Source organism: Anser anser (genome assembly GCF_964211835.1).
Source record: "Anser anser genome assembly, chromosome: 19".
In the NCBI taxonomy this organism is placed as follows: Eukaryota; Metazoa; Chordata; class Aves; order Anseriformes; family Anatidae; genus Anser; species Anser anser.
Genome location: NC_139740.1, coordinates 11,749,353 through 11,768,017, shown reverse-complemented (window position 1 = coordinate 11,768,017; position 18,665 = coordinate 11,749,353). Strand labels below are relative to the sequence as shown.

The window sequence follows — 18,665 nt, the reverse complement described above, 5'->3', positions numbered from 1 at the left end:
ACCACCAGCTCTGCAAGTCAGTTCCTCAAAATTAAGTAGCACAAAGAATTGGCATTGTAAGGGAAATTTAAACCACTTAACATCTGCTAGGTCTTGTTGCTCCTCAGCTTTTAAAGATTTTATCAGGGTAGCTGCCCCCTCGGTCTCATGTTAGCCCATTCATTTGTAAATGACCATTTGGTTGATAAGGAATTTTTTCAGTAGGGAGCCATTTCTAATTCTCCATGCAGAGGTTTACAGCGCAGTGATGTAGTAAACACTGGAAAAGAGAACACTGGAAACCTCTCAAAAGACAAGAATCCTTCGTACCTCAAGTCATTTCATTTCAGCCAACGGAAATTTCATGTGTACAATGATTCTTTAAGTTTTTAAGCAAGGGCTTACTCCATATACATAAAGCTTTCTGTGCCCCAGAAAATTGCTAGTTGCTTACTTGGTATAGAAATGCTTCACAACAGCGTAGGACTGGAAATAAGAAACAAACATACATATTGAAAATACTTCAGGTAGAAATGACAGGATTTACCCTGTAAACTATCGGGTCGCTATAGCTGCTTTGCAAGACGAATCACAGCCAGCTAAAAGCACGCAGCAGTGGGTGATGTGACGTTGCCAGATGCAGGGCGTTTTGCAGCTCTGGCTGCAGAGGTGATCGGTACCATGTCCAGAACGGGCTGAAGGAGTCACCAGAGCAGATTCCCATGACCAGCTAAAGAAATGCTGACACATGAAAGCTATAGTGACATCAGGAGACAGTGCAAGATGTAAAGTCCTGCCAAAAAGCAACCAATGCAATGCACCTGGCATGAGAAACAGCTGTGATGTACAGGGTGAGGCAGTGCCTATGTGGTGGGATGGAACGGGGACATCCAGGTGCAATCCAACACTTAATGGCGTTGGTAACCGCACAAACGAGCTAGAAACCACACAGTGCTGTGGTAATGACTTCTTGGTGGCTTTGGTGTATTAAGATCATGTTGGGATGAGTGTGGTGGGGCTGTACGTTGCAGACATCCAAGGCTCTCACTGAGCCTTCACCACCCAAGTGCATTTGTGACTGTCCTTCCAGTGACCAAGTTAGACCTGGATTCTCTGGCAGAGAGCTGTGCTTGCAGCAAGGGTCCCAAAACTGCAATGCTCACCACGTGTCCTCTGACAGCAGACAACTAGGATGATAACATTTCTAATAATTGGGCCTGATGTGTTTTTTGTTGCTCATGGGTTTGGGTGCTTTTTGTTGGCTTTTTTGTTTTTATATTTGGAGCTTGTATTACTAAGACTTCTCCAAAATTTACACAGATACAAAATGCTAATGCATGCACACACATTACAAAGTGGATAAAAATCTGGACCCGATCCTTTTGCTATTAAGATCAGTGTACTCTGATTGTTTGTACTCTTGCAGAGGGAACAAATTCCACTGCTAATTCTTTACAAAATTCCTGTGTAATGAGACATTTCATTGGGCAGAAATGCATTTCAGTAACCTGATCTTAAAGCCAGCAGCACTTTATTGTGTAGATGCAGACTACCAACGCCTGTTATCTGATGTCCTTTACTAATCTGCATAAAATGATGCATTTTTCTGCGCAATTAGGCACTCATACAACCCTACAAGTCTGTGGAAATAATCTGATTAATACGCGCACGAAATACACTGGAAACACCCGAATAAATAAGCCCCTAAATGTGGTTTATTGCTCAGCTTTATAACGGTGCTCTGAAAAACGAACGGTTTAGGCTTGTAACACTGAAAACGTGCAGAACGCGCTGTGCTTTTGTGCTCTCTGGCAATGTCCCCTGGCAGCGCCTCCCCAGACCTCGCAGCGGAGGAGGCAGGACCCGCAGCCCCCCATTTTTGCGGATTTCGGCTTAAAAAAACGACAAACCCGCGCGTGCCCCGCCGCCGCCGGACTCCGCTCCCCGCCCGGACCTTTCCGACCGCCTTCGGCCATTTCCCCCCGCCCCGTGGGGCCGTGCCACACCGCGCATGCGCCGTGTGCCCCCACCGCCCCCCAGCCGCGGGGAGTCCCGCGAGAGCCGGCGGCGCGCTAAGATGGCGGCGCTGTGCGAGGCCTTCACGCTCTGCGGCCTGGGGCCCAGCGGCGGCGTCGGGCAGGGCGGCGGCGTCCTGGCGCTGGAGCCGGGCCCCGGCCCCGACCACGTCCTGCTCACGGACCGCGGCAGGACGGCCACGCTCTTTAAGGTAACGCCCGGCACGGCACAGCCCCGGCTGCTTGCTTTGCGGAGGCTGCCGCCGCTCAGGCCTGGGCCGGGGGCTCCGCGCAGCACCTCAGGGGTGCCCCGGGGAGCCCTGACCCGCCCGCGCTGCCCGTGCCCGGCCGGCCCAGCCGCCCGCTGCCCTCCCGCGGCTGGAGCCGGGAGTGTGGGGGCCCCGTGGACTCGGCGTGTGTGGTCGTGGGCCCAGAGGGGGCCTCGCCTCGGCTCCGGCCCGGCCCCGCTCACCTGCGCTCCCCCAGGGCCTGCTCCCCGCACCGGTGCTGCGCTGGCCCTGGGCGGTTGTTTGGCGGACTCTTTTGCTCATTTTCTCTCTCCGTTCCCAATGCTCGCATCCCGAAGCAGCAGCGGATGTCACGCCTCCCGATGTGCAGGGTGACATGTGTTGTGTCCGGGTGTCAGCTGCCGGCCTGCTGGGGGCAGAATCAAAGATTTAGAGTGCATGAACTGAAAAAGTGTTGTTACACTGGCTTTTCTTTTTTTTTTTTTTTTAGTGCATGCATCTATTTCATTGGACTGTAGCATGAAACTTCATAAAAACATTTATTTGTATCTTCTTGTTTGGCTGTCGTGGTCATGGCGCTAGGGGTTGTATCTTAGCAAACTCATGATGTAGTCTCTTTTCAGATATTTAGTGCCACTGCCTAGAACGCATATGAAAATATAAATGTATTGGTAAATATGTCCAACATAGCCCTAGCCTGAGAAGAGAGAGTTGAGCACCCTCAGAGCAGCAAAATCTAACTCATACATAACGTGAGCTTAGACAGTAACAGTCATCATTCTTGATCTCAACATATTGAAACAGGAATAGAAGAAGTACTTTCCTGTGCCTAATTATATTGGTGAGTAAAAGCAACTTACATGCATGGCTAAAAGTAATACTCATGCCATGTATCCTACCTATGCTTCATGGCAGAAGCCCATATAACTGTTACAGGTCAAAGTTATTTCTCACATGAAAAGAAGTTTTTAATTAATATAGAGCTCTTTGATGTTACCTTGAAATTTCTAGTACTGAAGTTAGAAATGCTCAGGCAGAAGTTCTGAGTCCTGTTAGCATACCAGTTTCCGTATTTTAATGTTCTCATTCATATCCAGTGTGGCTAGGTTGTGTTTTCTTGCTGTCATGAGAGAAATCCCGAGCGTGTACCATGTTCTACTTTAATTGCGTGTCTTTGTCCTGATTTTTTTCTAGGTTTCAGATCAGAAGCCGCTAGGTTGTTGGTCAGTTAAACATGGGCAGATTATCACAAGTCCAGTCGTATGCAACTTTGAAACTCATGAATATATAGCTGTTCATGATGACAAGGTGAGATTCTTTTCTTAAAGGAAAAAAAAATGTAGTGAGACTTCTGAGTGAATGTAGGTAGGGAAGAAGTTGGTGTTCTGCTAACTGGAAATGCATGGAACTCTCTGCACCCTATTGCAAGATCTCAAAGCTGGTAGTGATGGTCTGATGCTATCCTAGTTCAGGCCATCTCTGCTCTCTGAGTGGATGAGGATGTGCAATGCTAAGTCTGCATAGTCTGCTTGGTGACATGACTGAGCACCAGTTATGCAGTGGCCTTTTAGATACTGAAGCATTGCTAATGAAGAATGCCTCAGGCGTATGTTCTCTAAGAATAAGTTACATGTTGCATGAACTGTTTAGAACTGCATGATCATTGTGTTGAAAAAGTTCAGACCTGCATCCTTGTCTTACAGTTAAACATTTCCTGTTTGCGTACTTCTGGTAGCGTTTACTCAGCACATGCTGAACATTTGTCTTTTGTTGTTGTTGTTAGTGAAATGCTCTTCCTGACCTTTTATTGTTCTCCCTAAAACATCCTCCTCCAGATCAGGTCATCTGTACTTCAATCTGTCTCCAACACTTTGATCTACTTTCATTTAGAATTCTGTTGTATCTTTTTCTTAGCCTCATTCTTTCCTATCCTTTGTTTCAAGTTCAAGATCTCAAGCTGTATTTGTATTCCTGTTGTTTGTGTCAGCATCTTCCCATGCAAACTTTCTAAGTCTGTTTTTACTAAGGCTACTGTGAATACTTAACTGTATACTTTCCTCCTGTGTTTCAGTAACATGCAATTGCTGTTATTTTGTATGATGAAAAGTCTATATATGACTGCTTTATTGTGCTTAAAAGATGTTGCTTCTCTTTAAGGTTTTAAGGATATGGAAGGATGAAGATGTTAATTTGGACAAAGTATTTAAAGCAACGGTAAGTTTCTTACAGATACTCACTTTTATGTTAACATCCTGAATCTTGCTTACTTTCATAGTACTGGTAAAATCACTGTGATTAAAGTGTAATCACATTGGGATTAAAGGTGTATAAATGGTTGTTCGAACTCCTTACCCTTAATTATGCTTTTTCTGATACCATTCAGAAATGTGCTGTTCATTAGGATATTTTCATGACTCTGTTGGTAGTGATCTGCATTATTAATAGCGTTTCACAAAATTGGCATTACTGGGGATCTTGCAGGTTCACCATCCTTACATTACTCTTCTATCGAAGGAACTCTTAAAAAAAATCCCATGCTCAACACTTGGCTTTCAAGGTACTGTACTGAAGAACATAGAACTGAAGTTTTTCCTTTTTTCTATACAGCTTTCAGCTGATGTCTACAGAATTCATTCACTGCCCCATGGGGATCCATTGGTATTATTCAAAGGAGGTGGTGTTCGAACTTTAGATGTTCTTTTGGAAGCCCCACAACAAGAAATTGAAAACATTATTTCAGATGAAGTTATAAAGTAAGTGATACAAACTCAGGAATCTTCTTGATCAGAAGAATTGATGATGTTGAAAGTTGTACCCTTTTTATGTGACAGGAAGAGAAGTAATCTGAAGATCAAGATACTGGGGTTGGTTTGTTGATTTTCCTTTTTAATGCGTTTGTTTTACAACCTTTAATTTTTTAAAATAGAGATATAAAAATATGAGGCTGCCTAAGTAATATGATATGACGTAGGTGTAGTCCCAGAATTTAGAAGAGTTCATACAGCTTTCATTTCTTAGGTGGAGTGAAGCTTTCCTGGAAGGTCAACAACCTGTCTTAATTTTCATTACTGAGAAGGTGAGTCGTTCTTATTTTTTTAAACTTTTGTAGCAGCAAATCTATGTTCTCTTTCTAAAAAACATTACTTGTTTCACTGGATTTTAAGAGCTGTAATGGAAATCATTATCCAATCATTGTGTATCATCTCTGATACAACAGTTAAGTTGAAGTCGTGTTGTTTCCAGGGCCGGGGAGCCTGTCTCTTAGAACTTCAAAAATCAATTAAGTTTAAACACTATATACAATCATGTGACTTTTTACTTCACTCTTTATTCAGATGTTTGTTCCTGTGAATTCATTTGTTGCATCAAATCAGAATTTGCTGTATGTACCTGAGTCAGTAAACACTTCTAAATTAGGCTGTATGTTCCATAGCAAACACGAATTCCTAATTGCGTATAAGACTCAAAGTATAATCAGTACTAATATCTGAACTGGTCTTTTTCTTCCTTCTATAAATTAAAAACTTTCTTTTGGTTTTAGGATGGGGATTTTTTTGTCTATGTACAGAAACTTAAGATGAACAGTCTGCACAAATATAAGCTTGAACAACAGGAATCTTCTAGTCCACTGAGTTTCACGGCATATATAAGAAAGCAAATTATCACACTTCTGTGTTTGTGTAAGTTATATTTTCTAATGGGATGTGATGATAAAACAAGAAATTACATGGAAAGACAAAGTTCTGATGTCTGTGAATTACTGTTTCATATTCTTGCTCTTCTCTATTAAATGTTCTAAACCAGCAAGTGATAGAACAAGTAATTAAACTTTCATGGAATTTTAATGGTTGAATAGACTTATGTTCTTAAATGTTATGGCTTGTACCTTAAAGATTTCCTGATAGCTGTGCTATTATTTTTTTGCTTTGCATCATAACATGTCCTTTAAATATCATGTATTTCTTCTGGTGCTTGTTGGATTTTGTTCTCTTTGGGTGTCTTCTAGCCATACCATATCAAATTGCTTTTCCTTAGTGACAGACGTAAAAATGTCATTTCTTTTCTTTGACAGATTCCAATGACTCTGTATATAAGGTTCTGATACCTCTGCAGCAAAATGGTGAAGGGGAAGAGCAAATTCTGTCCAAGTCGCTACTGCTAAACCTTTCAATATCTGGAAGTGTTCTAAAAGGAACTTCTTTGGTTGTTATTGATAAAGACCATGTTGCAGTATTAGGAAGTCTAGCAGCATCTGGTGAAGAATCCAAAGGTAACTAGAAAAAACATACGGATGTCTTAAGTTCTAAGACATTCTTAAACAAAGCAATGGGTGTTTGTGTGTTTGTTTGTTTGTTTGTTTTTAACCAGGCAGAGCAGGAAATAGTGGTGGTCTCGATTCTTTAGTGAATGCTATAAATACTGCATTTTAAATGAAATAGTTTACTCTTAAAACTAATTTATAGTTGAGCAATTGAGAGCACTAGCCGAAAGATAATGTTTACCTTCAGTAAATGCGATGGTGGTTTGTGAGATTAAACTTGCTGTTTCAGTATTTGCTTTCACAAAAGTATTTTACTGTTAGCGAAACAACTGAGAATAAGCAGTGAGGGGAAGAAAAAGGAGGCTTTTTACGTGATGTATGCAGGGGGAAATAAAACTGATGTCCCATAAGAAATTAGTATCTAAAATAAGTGAAACAATACTTCAGTTTCATGGCTAAACTTCTGAAGTGTGGGATCACTGAAAGTCAGGCCACTGAACATAGCATTTTGTGACTGGAAGCTACACTGACTGGTATCATTCTCATTACAGCTTCTTGTTTGAAGCTCCTCAATGGAAAACTAAGTAGTCTTCAAATCTTTTTGTTAAGAGAGCTAACTGGAGTGACACATTTCCTAAGGTTGAATGCTTACTAAGCTGAGCTATTTTTGAAAGTTATTTCTATTTTCTTAAGTGTAGATAACAGAAAGCAGCAAAAGCAAATGTAGCATTTGTGTTGCTTTTGGGTTTCTAACATCTCTGATTTTTCCTAGAGTGCCTAACAATATGGAATACAAAATTTCAGACGTTACAAACTTCAAAGGAACTGCCCCTGGGAACCAGTGGACAAGTGAGTTCAATCTTCTATTTGTTGTCCTAAAGCTTTAATTTGATGCATTTGGCATAATAGTAACTAAGACAAGTGGGCTTCAGAGTTGCAGTTCTGTCTGGAAGAGCAGTAAATGGCAACTTCTGAAACAAAATTAGTATTGCCCAGCTGATCAGCTATTTTTGTCATAATCTCTAAACAGGAGAGTGGTGGCCTTTGGCAATATCTCTGGTAATTCAGTACCTTCTCACTTCTGCTGGCCTTGATTGTTTGGTGAGAATAAAATACCTAGTCAGTATCTGTTGTGTTCAGACAATTTGAAAATGACTGTCTGAATAATTCTAGGGCCTTCCTAAACAGTGTTTCAGAATGTTCAGGTGTCAATTGATAATAAGTAAACTAACAATTAATAAATGCACTAGTAAAATAGAACAGCTGACTGTTGTTGTCATTTTGTCAAAATTGCACAAAAGAGAGCATTTAAAAAATGTATATCAAGTGGACTCAGTGCCTTGGAGCAGTCACTGTAAGGCATCCCTGGAAAATACTCAACTTCTGTGTTTAGAAGCAGTTGTTAATAAATGTGCTAAAAAATGTTAAAACTACCAAAAATAACTGCTAAAATCATCTGATCACTGACTTTTCAGTTGAATTTTGCAATGAGAAGTTAAACATCAGCTTGTGCAGAAATGTGCCTCTTTACTCCTCTCCTCATTAACTGTGTTTAATATTTTGTAGTTGTGGTGTTATGGGGAAAAATTTTTTTTTACTCATGGAAAAGTGCTAACAGTAGTTATATACAAGTGTGAAACTTCATCCCTGGCAGCTGCTGTGGGAAAGCTCAAGGACAGTCAAGCTTCTGGTAAGAATTTTTGTAATTACAGTGAGAAGATCTTTTAATAGGAAAACTTCAGAACCTGTCTGAAAATTGTTATTTTAATACACTGCTATAAAATCAGTTAAATCTTAACAGTGTATCCTGTTCCCACCTGTTTAAATTCTGTCATTGAGAATATTGAAGAATACAGATGTTTGAATTTATTGTGGCTTCACTTAAACCAAGCGTAATTCAAATACTGGAATTATTGAAAATACTGATATGCCAGCTATGAGCACTGAAAACAGAATAAAGAGTGTCTCTTTCTTTATAAATTGTGTTTTTAAAGCACTTGTGACCGAATAGGACAATGACAAACATAAATTTGTAAACTTTAAGTTAAAGAAACTACAGAAGTACGCTTAACTTAGTATTGCACTGAAAATGATGCAAGTAATGTTCACAATAAATTGTGTAATAACATTTCTTCTCCTACCAAAAGGTATATGGGAAAACAGTATGTAACAAGTCTCATAAAATTACTCACTGCTGAGATAAAACAGGATGTTTGCTTGGCAGAAAACTACTTGTATTACACTTAAGAAAATGCCTGCTAATATTAGAAGTTAATATATTTATATTTTAATAAATGTGCTTTAAGTGTTAACTTCATGTAGTTCCATTTTTGTGTTCACAGATATTTCTTCATTTGTAAACTGGAATACCCTTGAAGATGAAGAGCGTGTGGTTTCCTTTCAGCCACAACAGTCTGCAGCTCTAAAATCTGAATCCAAAATGACTGTAAGTTAATACAAGGAGTATGTGAGGTTTTTGGCTTGTATTAGTTTCTTCCCAACATTACTACTCTTACTTTTTGGTAATATTGCACAAGGGAATTTAACTCTGTATTTGTCATTTACTGTTTCTAACACTTTCTGGAACTGAACTGGCTAGTTACTAAATTTAATCTCTGCAGTAAGTTGACACATGATGTTCCTGGTTATCTCGATTGAAATCCTTGAATATGTACTGTCTTTTTGGAGCTGAATAAAAACTTGTTTTTCTTTATTATAGTTAAGATCAAGAAGGAACAGTGTTGCTAAAGCACAGCCAGATGCCTTCAAAGTTGGACAGATCTTACTAAATATAAAAGTAAGTATACCAAATATCCTTAATTAGTTTTCAGGCACACTGAGAACGTTCCAGGTGTCTCTTATGCTATTATCTTTATCCATATCCTCCTGCATATCAAGCTGAAGAAGATGCCTTAAACAGTTGTGTTGGAGGATTGCATTATTATTGTGCAAGAATACTATTTGGGCATGATGAAATTAAAATCTTGTTGTGGGAGTATGTTATAGAACAGTGCAGTACAAGGCTCATAATAGCTGTCTGAGTTGTGAAACCTGAATGAATATGCTCTTGCAGTAAATAAAGTGAGAGGATGTTTTACCTGAACTCCACCTAACCTCTTTTTTAGATTAATTTTTGTATTTTTAACTCTGAAGATATTTTGGACCTAGAAAGTCACAATGCTAGGAATTCCACTATAAATCTAGCAACAATCCGTCAATGAAATTGTAGAGTATTTGTCTCTAGAGTATTGCATAAAATAATGGAACGTTTTAATGTGTTCAGAAGACAACATTCTAACTTGTATCCAAAACAAGTAGGAGAACATACTTTAATACATGTTATCAAACTTGGTTCAACGTACCATTTGATGTATTAGTATTGAAGTTGAGTCCCACGATGCTGCTGAGCCTTAAATCATAAAATCCTTTGAGTTGGAAGGGATCTCTAAAGATCATCTAGTTCCAACCACCCTGCCCTTCACTGGTTAATACGCAAGGTATGGTAGCTGCATATTCTGGCCTACTTCCTTTCTAAATCTCACTGCAGTTGTTTTGTTACTTCAATCTATGTCCCTTACTGTGTGAACATACCTAAAGCTCAGCTTTGGCTGGGCATCTTGGTAATATTACTGAAATAATAGCAGACAAAAAAAAGAGCTATTATTGAAAGATACTACTTACCTAACTTCAGAGCGAGTAATCACTTTTGGTGCTCATGTTTGAAATAGACTATCAAAATGAAGAGTGGGGAGGCTTTTTTCCTCTTTTATGCTTGAATTCCAGTGTCTTTCTACTTGGTGTAATTAGTAACAGTTCTCAAACCTGTGCCTTGCACACTGGAATTGCATGGTATTTCTTATTTTCAGGATACTTCTGCAGCTGTAATTGAAGATGAATTAAGACAATTGTTGTTGAAAGCACAGATTCCAGATTTCCAAGCCACCATTGGATGTGTAATAACTGCTCTTATAAACAGGTGTAAAACAGATCCAGTGTTCTACCCTCGAAACTTCCTGTTACAGATGGTCCAGAAACGAGAGCTGTCTTACAGGTGACAATTCTGATTATTTTTTTAATTCAATTGTAAGGCAAAATCTTTAAAAAGTAGACATTTGGTTCTTTATAAAGCACTCCTTGAATTATCAGGTGCTTATACACTGTTTATTTGCAAGTCTATTGCTTGTTTTCTGAAGAGGCTGACGCTTCCCAGATGTTCTTTTTAGTGTAAAACAAGGTTAATAGTTCTACCTTAGTTGTTAATGTAGCTTTCAGTGGGTGTGAACTGTGCAGCCTATTCTTTTCATATTTTTACAGTTTGTGTCCAGACTTGATGGCTGTTGCTTTGGAGAAAAAAGATGTACATCTCTTACAAATCTGCTTGCAACGGTTCCCAGATATTCCTGAAGAAATCACTTATGCTTGCTTGAAAGTATTCTTAAGGTAAGTTGAAATCACTCCTTCGCTCCTTTTTTTTTTTAATTCTTCACCAAACCAGGACCTGTATTTAAGGGAAAAAAAAAAAAAGCTTTAATTTATAGATGAGCAATACTATGCGCAAAATTAGTAATTCTAAGTACAGTGTATGAAGTCTTGCAGACTGACAAGCTTTTTACAAGATGCCTGTTGCACGCATTAATTCTAAAAACTATGTAAGCGGTAATTAAATGAACATGCCTTTTGGTAACATTGCTGGCTTAAATGGCACATCCTTTTACACACATTGTTACAGCTGTGTTTTCGCTGCTTAACATACTTAATTGTGAGCTCTGGTTAAGAAGTCCATAAAAAGTTTAACTCTTTCAAGTTCACCATAATGTCCACAAAAAAAGGTTCTCCTATCACAACAAGGATGAATTGATCCACAACAAAGATAAAGATAAATTAATCTTTAGGCACTGTAACCAAAAGAAAAGACAGTCTAAACTGTTCCTCTGGGCTTTCACAGCAAAAAGGAAATTTTCTTATTCAAAACATCAGATCTTGTTCATCGCATGTCTTAGAAATGTCAAATGTTTCTTAATAACTTATATTGTTGGAATACATGAACAGAACACGTATTGTTAAAGGTTAATAATAACAAAATACTAGCTATTCTCTTACTGCCTTTATCCATTCTGCAAGACTCTTATATTTTGGTATTTGTTCTTTTCTAGTAAACTTCAGAGTTAATGTGTGTTATTGTGGGGCTGATGGCATCACTGTTTTTAAAGCTAATAATAAAAGTATTAAATGTGTGTGGAATTTCTCTTCTACAGCATTAGCGACGACTATCTTGAAAGAACCGATGTGAATCTAGAATCTGTAATCTGTTACATTGATATTGAACCCAAGAATAAAGAACTTAAGACTGAAGTTGTAGAAAATGGTTTCAATACTGAGCTGGAAGAAGACAGTTGTGATAATACAGTCTTAAAGGAAACGCATACGACAAATGATGGTGAATTCTGCCCTGTTGGACCACGAAAGGCAGCATTATTGTATCCTCTGCATTTAAATGATAGAAAGTCAGTGCAGTATACATGATGTAAATGTCTGTTTAACGTTGCTTAAAATAGTTATCTTCTGTTACTGCCAAAAATTTCTAAGCAACTCTTGTAAGGAATGTTTGTATGTGGTTAAAAAAAAAAACCAAAAACTTAGAATATAATATAAACTTCTAGAAAGTATACCAATTTAAATTTACTTTAATATAAAAGTATAGCCTAAAACTTTAAGACAATGGTTTTGATGTTTCCCTATTGAAACATACTAGTCACTTACTTGCAGTAAACAGAACTGCGTTCATGCTGACTGTATTTTGAAGTTTCATGTTATATTTATTTCATGATAGAAACACAGGAGGTATAAACAGCTATAATAGGATCTCATAACGCAAAGAAATACTTTAACTAGAGTTGATTTCAGTTTGCAGAAAATAGTATTTTTTTTTTCCTGCAATTATATTTTCTCAATAATACTGCATAGAAATGCTGTTCTCCATTCAGCGTACAGTGAAACGTTTCTCTTGCCTCATCTGAAAGACCTTTCAGCTCAGCAAGCTGTTGTAAGTATGTTAAAACTAAGAAGTTTAAATACCCTTATTGTTTGGTGGGAACAAAAGGGAAGAGTTCTTATTTTTTTAATTATGTATCAGAAACTTGCTGCTCTTACTGGCATCTGAATCATATAAACTAGTATGTGAGGATGAAAATATGGTGACTAATAAGATTTATTTTTTTTCCATATACACATGGAAAAAAAGAACTTTTACTATTTTTATAGTCTTAATTTTAAAAATGTAAGAAAAACCCGATTTCTGACCAAGCCTACTCGAAAATATTTTGATTAGTATCAGGAAAATATAGTAACTTTTCTGGATGTGGATGCTTTTAAAATAATGAGAAGTTAGTTTAGTCAGTTCTATCAGAGGCATAAGTTTAGAAAATAAGAAACTGTACATAATATGAAATGACAAATGTAATGCAAATGGAATGTTCAATCTCAGGTCTTCTCAGTTAAAACCAAACCAAAACAAACCTGCCCCATTCCCCAAACCTGAAGGTATAATTTCAAGAACTGTATGTACCATAGTACCTTACTGGAGATGTTATTTTACAGTAAGTAGAAAACAAACAAGCAAAAAACACCATTCATCAGAACAATATGTATCGTAATTAACACTGACCAATCTCCTTGATTCTTTTTTGGGAGATAAAACGAAATCATTTTGCCTTGTGCTCAGCACAAGATGATGTTGAGCTGATTCTGACCATTAACAATTTGTTGGCTGCTGAAAGTGAAACTGGGATTAAAATTGTTAATGTTGGTAATTTTGAGCAAAACTCATAGAAAATTCTGCATCTGAATTAAATTGCACTTGCACAAATGCTGGAACAATGATTACAACTGAATGTCACTTTATACTGAGTATTGCTGAGTTTTCAAACTCCCAAGCATATAGATGGTTGAAAAGATCCATAAAATTGATTTTTAATGCTTGGGTTAGAGGCGTTTTGGATGGGCGTGGGGGGTGTTAAAAGAACAGCCTTAAAAGAATACTGCTGTGTGCAGCATAAAAACTCCTAGGTCTTGTATGTTTGTTTTTGAAAACCATTCTGACTTTTCTTCTTCTAGCTGTTCCTCAGGTATTTACGCTACCTGTATGTGAAATGCAGTGAAAAAATTAATACCACTCTTCCTGGAATGCTCTCCCCAACTATAAATCAGGTGAGAAACTACTTCTAAGATTTGTACCTCCTTCAGTTTCTGTAGTGTGTAACGGACTGAGTAGCTGTGGCTATCTAAAATCAGCTGAGACCTCCGTTCATTCTGTAAGGTATTGTCTGTTAGTACAGCCTGTATGGAGTCAGATGTGAGATGCATTTCTCTATCTGAAAATAAATATACTGCCTTCAAGTCTGAAATGGTGCCTTTTGTATAAGAAGTTAATAATTTGAAGTTCAGTTTGTAAAGCAAAACCTGTGTCACTCTGCTCGTCTTGCTTGTCTACAGATTATGGATTGGATGTGCCTGTTACTTGATGCTCACTTCACAGTTATGGTGATGCTACCAGAAGCAAAAGGATTGCTTTCAAGCCTGCATAAGTTTGTGAGAGCCCAAGTAAGTTGCATCTTCTAGGATAATGATTTCATTTTAGTGTGGTTTCAAAATAAGGCTGTTAAGTTTATGCTGGGCAGGGTGGGAGCGGAACAACAAATACATAATAAATCAAAAAGTTTATTCTCTGCTGTATGCTTATTCCTGAGTTACCGATCTTCCTCATTTTGATCTCAAAAGCTGCTATATTTACTTGGGCTGAATATCTGAAACTATGTAAAACAGCAGATAGATGCACAGTATAACTACATATGAGAAGCATTAAGACCAATTTTATTGTAAATGTCTGTTTTTTCTTTTTAGGTACGATTCTACTCCGAACTTAATAAAATTGAAGGAACTTTGCGAGAACTACAGAGAATTAAACGCCAGAAAGACTCTCAGGCATATTCTATTGAAGTGCTGGAACTTATTTGAATATGAAATGAATTCTCAACATTTATTTTATATTGATTCCTTTTGTGACAAGGATGTATTAGCACTCCATATTGGGGATGTGAGAAGTTTTCTATGTAGGGAAAACACGGTTACTCTAGCTATGTGGGGAGTTGTGTATTAAAAGCTCTTTTTTGACTGGATGAGACTTTCTTATGTTTTCATATGTAGTTATGATATGTGACTACAAGAACATCCTAAATGCCATCTGATTCTTGGCAAAGACATTGGAGGATACTTATATGGAGCTGTGAGGGAAGGGAAGAGAAGCATAAAAAAAAACACTTATAGGTAAAACTCCATGCTGTGGACTTTTGAGTCAGTCTGAACTGTCTTTATCCATTTTACAGATAAAAGCTGTGCTTCTGCCACCACATCTCAGAACATGAATGGCATCTCACCTGATAGATCGGAGCAGAGCACTAACCTAGCAGAAAATAGCTTTTTATGTTTCTTCTCTGATAGTGCTGACTCAAGTGTACAACGCTGTGCACAGAGGGGAGATGGCCAGTTTGATTTGGAGCAGAATGTTGGGAAGTATTTTTATTTAAGCAATGATTTCCAATCTTTGCAAGGTTAAACTTGCCTGAGAATGAACAATAGCACTTGCTTTGCATTTTCATCGTTTCTTGTATTCCGCCACTAGCTGAAGACTGTAATAGGGGAAGTGCTAGACCCATTATTTACTGAACTTTGGCTGTGCATCTTTGGAACAACTGCACATAGTTAAAAGCCTTAAGACTTTGAAAGTTAAGACTTTCTGGTTGTATAAACTATTACGGGATGTATTAATACATAATACATAATGCATTTAAAATTGAAAAAGCACTACACAGGGCAGCTGAAGTACCATAGAAAGTGGTGCTTCTTGGGACTGGTAGTAGTTGCTTTGAGTTTCCTGAACAATAAAACTTACCACCATACTAAACTAGAATATTCTTACCTACATCGGTATCTGTTTTCTCTAAATACTTGATAGAGTAAACAGCTTGAGTTAACCTCATTTATACTACTTGCTCTATTCAGCTTGAATTTTAGTATTCCAAAATGTATCATAGGTTCAAGCTTATATTTTGACTATCTAAAAAGAAAAGTGCTTTAAGTTTTATGCATCTAATGTTTGGGGAGAGTATTACAGGTGTAGACAGATACTGAATTGATCTTCTGAATCACCATTCACTTAAAATTGATTCGTTATAAGCTACCTGTGGGACTGAACGTTTATCTAAACAAAATGGAGCAGATAAGTGTAATGGTAGATTTCTTGAGGTTTAATATAAAATCGATGAGAGCAGAAGCCCCCAGAGAGAGGACAGGTACGTAAATACATACATGTCCAGAATAGCAGATAGATATCAGTGTAACTCTCAGCATATCGATAAACTTCGTATTTTCATTATACTAAATAAAATGGTAGTTGGTTGTATATTGAATTAACATCAGCAAACTGCATAAGCCCCTGCTTCCTCATGCTGATTTTACTTAGTCTACAGCTGAGCTCTAGTCTTATCATTACTTAGCAAAACCTTGGTGTCTTATAAATGCATGTGTAACTGGCTCTAGAAAAGAATATTTAACTTCAGTACCGATCACAAGTTATGAGATAATTTAGAGGGAGAGACTGGACAAAAGCAGCTCAATAATTTAAATGAGAGCCTATGCTGACTTGGTTATTAATGTCATCCAGCTGTAAGTTAAGTTCTTTCCATTACTCTTGGAGAAAGGAACCCATCCAGACAACAGTTTGGAACACAACTAGGCTATTATCTTCTCCAAAATGCCTTTTGAAAGAAGTCTTTCCATCTGTCTCAAGTATAGAGGCAGTGTAGAGCCTCCTACCTAAAATTCCTCTTCCTGCTGTATTCAATTCACTTACAAATATGCTCACTTAACTATATCAGCAGACTCAAAAAAGGGAACTTTTTTTTGCAGATGTTTTGTCTTGTGAGTAGAGACATGTAGGCAGGTAACTTAAGGGGTTAGGGTTGATTTCTCTGTAAGCTATACACTAGAATGGACTAATATATAGTCCTAATTCTGGAAGTTAACGTACCTCTCCATGCATCCATTTTTCTAGCTATAGAATTACCATTCTTTGTGTTCTATTTAGTAAAACACTTCCAGATCACAACTGATAAATGCAAGGCACTTAAGAGGGAGGGCATTCTGTCTTACAGTATTTGAAAGCAAATGATTCTTAACGCCTTAGATCTACCACAGGTATGCAAAACCCTCAGTATTTTATAGATGTTAAGACTCATAATGCTACAGGCTCTGAGTATTAGTGTAGTAGATACGCAACGTAGTCTTGCTTGATTTGCAGTGTATAGGTGGCAGAACTCAGAGGTGGGGTTTTTTCAAGATCACAGAAATAGTGAAATATACACAACCTATATCTCTGTATTCATAGATTTAAAGAGTTGCCACAATATTTTGCAACCTTGTAAGAGCTTAAAATTAGCTCAACAGAAGCAATCGAAGTATAAATTTGAAAGATTCAGACTATAAATTGGGTACAAATGTGTAAATGGGGTTAGGCAATGTTGTCTACTGCTTTTGCTGTGCCTGGATGGTACTGTGTGTAAGACATGGCTCAGCCTGTGCAGCTGCACTACTGAATATAACAGTGTAACTGAATACAAAAGAGATGAAGATAAAAAGCTGGATAGAAAAGTGCAAATTGGGTTAAACCCTGCTGCCTGGTGCCCTTGTGACAGTGTTGCATGCCTGATGCTGCAGCAGGTTTGTGGGTTTAATGAGGTTCTCAGCCTGAGCAACAAGTTAATGAACAAAAAGCACTTCAAAAATTACTATAGAACACAAATAAAATTACATATTGGATATATAACTGGCATGCTTATGGCATGACCAGTATTGGGTTGTGCATCACACAGAAATGTAAGCAAAGTGCTGAGAGAAAATGGGAGTGTGAACGTGTTTATTTGCTAAAGACAAGAGTTTGGAGTTTCTGGGATACTAAACTTGTGGAGATTTGTGTGCGAAAAAAAGGCTGGTAGTAAGAAATGTAAGATGTTTGTGTGCCATAGGCTGGCTTTCATTTTATACTGCTTTTGCTCAGGAAACATACCATCAAATTCAAGTGCTGGTATTAGAAACCCAATAGGGCAAGTGGTTTGTGTAGACTTGTAACCCTCTGGGGGCTCTGACAAATTGGAAAATGGGGGAATACAAAATAGACGAAGCCCATCTCTGTCTCGTAGTGTTCCAGTGAACCACGGACACTTTTTCAGAGAAAGTAGATTAAGCAAAGGGCGGGGCCCTGTGTGATCTTCCCTGTCTATTTCAGTTTTTAGCGATCGCGGTGAGCTGCAATAGGGTTTTAATTTCACAGAATCATCTAGATTGGAAGAGACCTCCAAGATCATCTAGTCCAACCTCTGACCTAACACTAACAAGTCCTCCACTAAACCATATCGCTAAGCTCTACACTTTCTTCATGAAGGCAGAAGATTTAAAGCACAGGACCTGAACGTGGCAGCCGTCAGGGGTGTTAGGGCTGGGGGAGAAGTTGGCCGTCCCTTCAGGGCGGTGCAGGCGAGGGAAGCCGGTCCTGAGGGGAGCCCCGGTGGCTCCGCTTTCAGCGGGCGCTGCGGGAAGGGGCAGAGCCCCGGCTCGGGCCGGAGCGGCGGGGAGAGAGCCCCGCTGCCCACCTACCTGCGCGGGCAGCCGCCCCCTGAGGGATGCGCCGTCGGCTGAAGCCGGGGGGACGCGGAGCCGAGGGGGCGCCTCCGCTGAGGGCGCGGGTCGAGCTCGGGGAGAGAGGACCGCTGACGGGCGGCGTGGTGCAGGTGTGGGGCGACGGGAGTCCGAGGGGGGCGACGGTGCGGAGGGGGCTGAGGGGGGAACGAGGCGGCTTCAGCCGGGCGGCGGGGCTGAGGGGAGCCGGGCTGAGGGGAGCCGGGCGGTGGAACTCTGAGGGGAGCGGGGCTGACGGGAGGGGGCGGCGGACGGCGGGGCCGAGGGGAGCTCGTGCCAGGTGGCGGTGTGGGGCGGCCGGGGAAGCGGGGTGCTCCGTCCCGCCGTGAGGGGAAGGCGGCGGAGAGGGTGCTGAGGGTGCTCTCGAACGGCCAGGGGCGGCCGGGGCCACGGAGCCGCCCGAGCTCGCCGGCC

The 18,665-nt window shown here is 39.4% G+C and overlaps 2 protein-coding genes and 1 long non-coding RNA gene across 3 annotated transcripts in view; 2 read left to right on the top strand and 1 right to left on the bottom strand.

Moving 5' to 3' along the window:
* Nucleotides 1-1,975: 1,975 nt before the first annotated feature.
* Nucleotides 1,976-14,677, top strand: NOL11 (nucleolar protein 11). The gene is made up of 18 exons (XM_083805374.1): nucleotides 1,976-2,206; nucleotides 3,437-3,550; nucleotides 4,400-4,456; nucleotides 4,850-4,995; nucleotides 5,261-5,318; nucleotides 5,784-5,922; nucleotides 6,315-6,512; nucleotides 7,276-7,352; nucleotides 8,070-8,193; nucleotides 8,846-8,949; nucleotides 9,223-9,300; nucleotides 10,370-10,554; nucleotides 10,818-10,943; nucleotides 11,759-11,980; nucleotides 12,468-12,546; nucleotides 13,617-13,709; nucleotides 13,995-14,102; nucleotides 14,403-14,677. The coding sequence occupies exons 1-18, from the start codon at nucleotides 1,991-1,993 to the stop codon at nucleotides 14,514-14,516; spliced, it is 2,238 nt and encodes a 745-aa protein (XP_083661500.1). The 5' UTR covers nucleotides 1,976-1,990; the 3' UTR covers nucleotides 14,517-14,677.
* LOC310884122 lies at nucleotides 2,213-18,661 on the bottom strand. The gene is made up of 3 exons (XR_014574051.1): nucleotides 18,210-18,661; nucleotides 10,185-11,001; nucleotides 2,213-2,648 (listed from the first exon to the last, which is right to left on the bottom strand). It is a non-coding gene; the product is annotated as an uncharacterized lncRNA (long non-coding RNA).
* BPTF (bromodomain PHD finger transcription factor) overlaps nucleotides 18,208-18,665 on the top strand; it is a 57,458-nt gene continuing 57,000 nt past the window's right edge. Inside the window, exon 1 of the mRNA XM_083805293.1 lies at nucleotides 18,208-18,343. The gene's annotated coding sequence lies outside the window, so the exon portion shown is untranslated. The remainder of the gene's footprint in view (nucleotides 18,344-18,665) is intronic.

Coding starts and splice junctions, on each gene's coding strand:
- NOL11 (XM_083805374.1), top strand. CDS start 1,991: ATGCGCCGTGTGCCCCCACCGCCCCCCAGCCGCGGGGAGTCCCGCGAG. Junction 3,551..4,399: donor TAGCTGTTCATGATGACAAG/GTGAGATTCTTT, acceptor CTTCTCTTTAAG/GTTTTAAGGATATGGAAGGA. Junction 8,950..9,222: donor AATCTGAATCCAAAATGACT/GTAAGTTAATAC, acceptor TCTTTATTATAG/TTAAGATCAAGAAGGAACAG.